At 38.4% G+C, this 6,838-nt stretch overlaps 1 protein-coding gene across 1 annotated transcript; it reads right to left on the reverse strand.

Moving 5' to 3' along the window:
• Positions 1–6,232: 6,232 nt before the first annotated feature.
• Positions 6,233–6,592, reverse strand: LOC145994969 (uncharacterized). Its single transcript, XM_083131502.1, has one exon. It carries the CDS (start codon positions 6,590–6,592, stop codon positions 6,233–6,235), a length of 360 nt encoding a protein of 119 aa, XP_082987628.1.
• Between the last annotated feature and the right edge of the window lie 246 nt (positions 6,593–6,838).

A 6,838-nucleotide genomic window follows, 5' to 3' on the forward strand; every position in this document is an offset into this window, starting at 1 on the left:
GGCGTGCCACCAGGCAGGGCCACCGTGGATGAATTTCCAAGCCGCGCTCAGATCATCTTGATGATCTTGGTGCTTCCCCCTCTCTATTCAGTTGTCTTAGGGACTCCCTGCTCTTTTAGTGTTTACAACTCACTTTTCATGGAACCAAAACGAGTAGTTTGAAAGTGAAACCTTCGCCAGATATTAAAGTAAAATATGTTCGAGGTTATTTAAAGAGTCTTGCTAAAAATCCTTTTCAAAAGGCTTTTGCTTCAGGTTTATTAAGGAAAGATTTTCCAGGAAAAGGGTGATATAAACCTAATTACTTAAACTCCTTATTTTGTCACATAGCGCTGAAATACACCCAATCAAAAACAAAGTTATTACAGGAAAGAGAGCAAGTATTTTTCAGACTAGATTGCAGGTTATTTTCAGGAATTTCGTAAGCTATATGTACTACTGAAAACAAAGCGGTGACGCTATGTAAAGCTATAATTCAGTCAATTAGATACACACCAGCTTTTGGATAGGTGTATAAAAGTTGTTGGTGTCAAATCGTAGAAACACCTTTCCTACAGGTCTTCTTAGCATTTCAAAATAAAATATTAATCGGTATCGGTTCTTCTCTCTCTCTCTCTATCTCTGTCTTTCCCTCTCTCCATCCATGTCCTCTTCTTTTAAACTTCTCTTTCGTCATATTTCCCCTTCCTATCCTCATTTTTCTCGCTTCAAATTTCTCATCTTTCCCAGTCTCTTTCCTGGCCTTTTTTTTGCCCTTTCTTCTTTCCACATCTTTTTCCTCTTCCTTCCGTAATCTTTTCCATTTCCCTTTCCTCGTCTTCGTGGCGGATTGGCGCTACGACGCCAGAGGTCCCAGGTTTGAATCTCGATGTTCTATGTGAGTGTTCCTTCATCAATTTCATCGAATCATCACTCATCCTCACCTTCCCGATTAGCCAAAAGTGGCAGAAGAGCGAGATAAAGTAAACCAAATCAATCAATCCTCTTCTCTTTCTCTCTTCCCTTTCCCCGTCTTCTCCCCTTCTCTATCCACTTCCCTTTTCTCATATTTTCCCCTTCCCTGTGCTCGTTCTTCCAATTCCCTGTTCTCGTCTTTCCACTTCCCTTTCTTCATCTTCTCCCTTCCCTTTCCTCATCCTTTCCACTTCCATTTCTTCATATTTTCCCCTTCTTTTTCATGATTTCCCTTCCCTTTTCTCATCTTTTACCTTCTTCACATTCCTCATCTTCCCCCTTTCCCTTCCCTTCTTTCCCCCTGTTGCATCTGTTATCGTTTAGCTCATCTCAGTAGCATGAGAGGATTAAAAAGCATCATACAATTGTAATAGTGCAATTTAAACCAATTATCATTTTAAACACAACTCAACCGCAACTAATTAACAAATTAACACGAGTAATTAAAGTAAAGCTTGGTGGCTAAGCTTCTATATTAACTCTAATATCGTTTTATTTTGAATTTATATAAGGTAATAAAGCTATGTTTTTTATTGTGTAGTGAGAGCTCCAGCCGCTTCATATCCCCCTCCCACCTCGTGGTTGCGTCACTGCTCATGATTCGTGCATCAATATTGGCTGACGTAATATTACTTACCCACCCCTTCATGCATCGTTGAATATGGTACATGGGAATGTGCGACATGCAAAGGGATTAAGTTACATCTACATGCTAATTGATTGGATGCCCACTAATAGCGTGATTGGTTAGAACTGACTGGGTATTATATCCAGTGCGTCATTGTTGCCAACTCAGAACTTCTGAACCCAAATTCGTTCATTTTATACGTAGACGCACTTCTCAGTCCTTGAAACTAATACAGTCGTACATGAGAGAATTGTCACAATCCAGGTTACATTCATTCTTTCATCAATGATTAACGAAGTTTGGAAAATTATCTTGGATTACACTCGTCAACAATGATTTTGTTAAATGAATAGTTTTCACTGATTCTTATGTTGTTTTTTTTTCATGCTGATTTTGAATATGAAGTATAACGCGTTTACAGTTTCTTCTCCTTGTACCCCATATTTATCATAAAGCAAAAGTAGAAGCATTATGAGTTCCAAAACATGAATAAAAGTAGTAACTTGCTTTGCTTAAAATGTTTCTTTGCAAGCCAATTATTAATCACAACAATGAAAAAATACTGGTTTATAACCACCAGGATAAACAGCAATGGTAACATGTCAGTTGAAATCCAGTTATCTTACATTTGTGACATAAATAAGTTTGTTGGCACTAATTTGTGCATATCTTGTCTTATATACAGTGTGTCTGCGGTGAGTCAGTGGTGGATCTAGAAGTTAAAGTTAATAAGGGTGACTTTCAGTCTAGTAAATACCTCACATCACCGAGAAGCCTTTCGAACCTACAGTTGCACTGTCTTAGAAAACAATTTATAGAATATCGGGTTGAGGCTCATTGCACCGTTGTTAGGATCCAAATGTCGAAATCTCAAAAGAGAAACATAAGTCCATTGATTATTATATGAACTATATTTTGTATTGGTATAAACTGTGTTTTTTTTCGGCGATTCACAGCTCGCGCCTTCAACATACACGACCGTACATTTTAAAACCTTGTCCCAAGGTTCAACACATGCAGTATCTGAAGTTCTGTGGATATAACTATTGGCAATAGACAGGTATTTCTTCGTATCAATAGATAACGCCCATTTTCTTTTTGATATATGCAGGTTTATTCATATCTTATTTACATAAATTAAATCTTGGCCGTTATTCGCAAAATCCACATTTCAGTGTGCCCTGTCCCCCTTCCCGAAGAGAGTGTGTAAACTCGCGTAGCCACTGGCTTCACGAGTAAAAAAAAAATAACCCTTCAGTACCAAAAAAGGTGGCTGAAGGTATGTGTACATCAGCGGCATATACTCTGGGTCATATAGGTAATCGGAGATGACCCGGCTATAATTTTTAAAACAGTTGTTCTTTTATTTGTTGGCAATATTCTTCCGAACCAATCTTTGATTCACATATTTCTTTGCTTCCAGGGTTTTCAACCGTTTGCCGCGGTATGTCCGTGAGGCTTTCAGCCACTTTCTCCAGCTGGTGGAATCTGGTGACGTCAGAGTGAGATTCCACCGGCTCCCTTTAAATCCCTTGACGGGAGGAAGGGGAAGGAAACACTGCTTCTCAGGCGCGGTGATTCCATGGCAAGGGGTAACCTCCTTCTGCAGAGACCCCATCACTCGGACTCTCCACCCCAGACCCTCTTCTGTCAGGCTTTTGTATCGTAGGAGCTGTGTTGTTTACGACAGGGAAATTTCTCAGGAAACAGAATTCTGGGTTCACAAATTACGTACTGAAAAGGGAAGTAGAAATATACATCCGAAAGTGCGCTAGAAACAGGGAAATCTGAACAACATTTGCGAACCAATTCTATGTTAATTCTCATTTTACGTTTGTTTGTCTTCCAGATCTCTGCTATTTGAACAGTATTTCTCGAAGAAGAGACGCTTAAATATTGAAGATGAAGGTAATTAAATAAATTAAAATTTGAACTATAAATTCAAGAAATTACACCGACCTCTATGGCGGAGTGGTTACCACAGCTCCCTACGACGCCAGAGCTCCAGGGTTCGAATACCGACCTCGCCATGGGTGTTCTTTGCAAATGTCCCTTCATCAATTTCATATCATCACTCGTCGTGACTAGCCAAAAGTTGCAGAAAAGCGACGTCAAATAACAATTTAATCAATTTATATGCTTACTTTTTCATTTTTGAATTTTAAAATGCGTGATTACTTTCTCTTTGTAGACTTCAAAACCAGTGAGAGTACTTCTTTCACAGAAATTAATAAATTTTAAAAGGGAAAGCTATCAGAAATAAATTATATATATTATACGTACACATATATTAGTTAATTTAAGTTGCTTTTCCCCCTCTTTAGATTAATAATGATCATAAAGATAAAAGATGTATGAATGCAAAAATATATAAACAACAAACGCAATGATTCCAACTTATAGAACCTCGCGCATCGCAGGGAATATAAAGCTGGGAAAGGGAATTTTTCAGCATCCATAGGAAATTTAATTCTGACTCAAGCAGGAAGGAACCACAATAGAAGATTGGCGCAGGGAATTGAATGCGTGTCGTAGGTGGCTTTGTGCTGTTGTTCCTATTAGTGCTTCGAAAATTTAATATTTGTTTAGCTGTTAGTGGTTTAGTATTCGTGCTAGTGCTGTGTTTACTGAAGTTAATTGCAATGGATATAATACAATATTTGCGTGTGGAAATATTTGGAACAGGATCTTTTCCGGAGAAATTGCAAATAGTTAATGCAGGTGGACCAGTAGCATCTCTTGTATCACAATTCTTGAACTTCCGTGTATATAAACAAAAATCGGGAATGCACGAGTAACTGGGTACTGGGATAACTTGAATTTTACACTTCAATTAATATTAAGGGTTTTTATTTCACTACCGCATTCCTTTCATATTTGTTACAGGTTTTTTCTTATAGGTTTATTATCTTTTCTTGTTTTATTATTTGAAATTCTAAACGTAGATTAACTGCAATCACAACAATTATTCGACAGTGGTCGCAACAATAAGGTAAAATTTTTCACACATACGTATATTCATAAATCCTGTATGGATGTTGAGGTAAATTTGCAGGGAGACTTCAGGAGTGGGTGGATGAATCAAGTGTCGGAGATTACCCACTAGTTAAAACCAGCATACGCCACTGGTGTACATGTGTACCCCGTTTCCCACATGAAAGGTACTATTGAAATAATGTGAAAAGAGCAAGTCTGTGTATTAGAAGAAAGGAAGTTAACATCCCCGTCGGTTCACATAGTAAGGAAGGAAAGCTCGCCCTTAGAGAAGAAGATACCTCTTACATCGCTGTACTCCGCCAAACATCTGAGAGCCAGTATGCCCAGTGTTGCCACAACGTGAGGGCACAATTTCCCTTTCCAAGGGACAAAATTTCCCTTTGTGGACCAATTTTTTCCTTCACCTAAGCAAATTATATAAATAATAATAATAATTAGTAGTAGTAGCATCAGCATTATTAGTGGTGGTGGTGGAAGCAGTAGTAGTACGTAGTTAAGTATTCCGTTGAATTTGTTATTCGTTTGAATAAAAAATATTTTTAAAAAAATTCACATTTCAGTTTCATCACTTCCTGACCAGATGCCCCTTGTCCCAGGTTTGAATCCTGGTCAGGAATCCATTTAATAGTTAATCCTCATCGTTACTATTTATCTAAAGATGCATAAAAGCAACGAACAATAAACTTAAAGGAGCAGAAGCAAGTAGGGGTAGCAAAATAAATAAATAACATTAACACGTGGATATGAAATTCGAAATTAACATAAACTGTAATAATGTATTCAGATGACCTTAAAATTTCCCTGCAATTGTGGTATTTTTCATCGAAATGCCCTTTTCCCTTTTGGCTAAAATTTCGGTCCGAATTTCCCTACAAGAGGGAAATTTCCCTTCATGTGGCAACACTGAGTGAGCCACTGCTCCCCTGCCCTTCCTATTTATAGGCCCCGCTAATGACCTAACCCGTTACTGGAAACTTACCGCTAGTCAGCTGTCTAGCGACACATCTACCTACCCCAACGGCCAAGAATTCAAACGTACAGAAATACAAGAGTTGCACACTAACATTACCAAAACACATGAAACTAAAAACCAACCGACTCAATTAAATTAATTAATAAACATATAAAATAAAAGGATCAAGTAATGATCGCATCATTACAATTTTGGCTGCAAAATAGGTGACCAGGATAAATCTTGGGCCGCTCATACCTCCTTCATGTGAGACACTGTTATGTGTGGATGAAAGAATTTGTCTCATGCCATTCGGATTGGGCATGGTTTGAAGAGAACCGTTGAACCATGCAACGGATCGCTATGTTTGCAAATTGCAATACACAAATCTCTGGAATAACTGCGAAGACTAGGCATATCGTGAAATACTGTGATATTTCTTCAGCTAGAAGGCTTGTGCTTCACAGTTTGAATGAAGCTGAGGTGGCAGCAAGGAGATCACTCCAAGAAGTTGTAAAGAACTTCCACGGAAATCACAAGGCAGATAATACTCAACTACGAATATTAATCAGTATTTTGAACAACATGCAATTGTTACAATTTTGAAGTATCGGTATCGGTGGGAATCGGCAAGAGTATTCCCCTAGGTATAATTATAACGGATGTTGCTTCTGTACAAAATAATAACAACAATCTTCTTCTTATGGCGCTACAGTCCACTGATGAACCTTGGCCTCCTCAGTGATTTGTGTCCATCTATGTCTACATTTTGACACAACTTTCCAATTTCTATACTGGAGCTTCCGAACATCCTCATCCACTCCATCCACCCATCTTAATTTAGGCCTTCCTCGCTTCCTCTGTCCGCCTGGGATATCCAACATCACTCTCTTTGCAGGGTCACTATCCCTCATGCGAATCACATGTCCTGCCCATCTTAACCTTGCCGCCTTCATTACATCAATAACTGTTAGTTCTTGATATAAGTCGTAGAGCTCCTTATTAAATCGCTTTCTCCATTTTCCATTCTCACATACTGGTCCCAATATTCTTCGCAACATCTTTAATAACAACAATAATCAGCACAAAAAAGAATGTGTCAGAACTTTTACCTGTAGTATAAAGTTGAGAATTAGTGTAGGCCTCCCCGAATAACATACTAAAATATAGACATTTTCAGGACTGTATCGACAAAATATGCGGATTCAAAAATGGCTGCCAGTCAACTACGCCTGTCATATCATAAACTGCTCTACCAAGAAGGGAAGTACCCGAGCAAATTCGTGAACTAAAGTGGACTGTCTTTT

This window comes from Lepisma saccharinum, chromosome 11 (genome assembly GCF_977018435.1).
Source record: "Lepisma saccharinum chromosome 11, izLepSacc3.1, whole genome shotgun sequence".
NCBI classification, from domain to species: domain Eukaryota; kingdom Metazoa; phylum Arthropoda; class Insecta; order Zygentoma; family Lepismatidae; genus Lepisma; species Lepisma saccharinum.

Bases quoted from the DNA above. Each gene is read 5' to 3' on its own strand.
- LOC145994969 (XM_083131502.1), bottom strand. From the start codon at position 6,592: ATGTTGCGAAGAATATTGGGACCAGTATGTGAGAATGGAAAATGGAGA.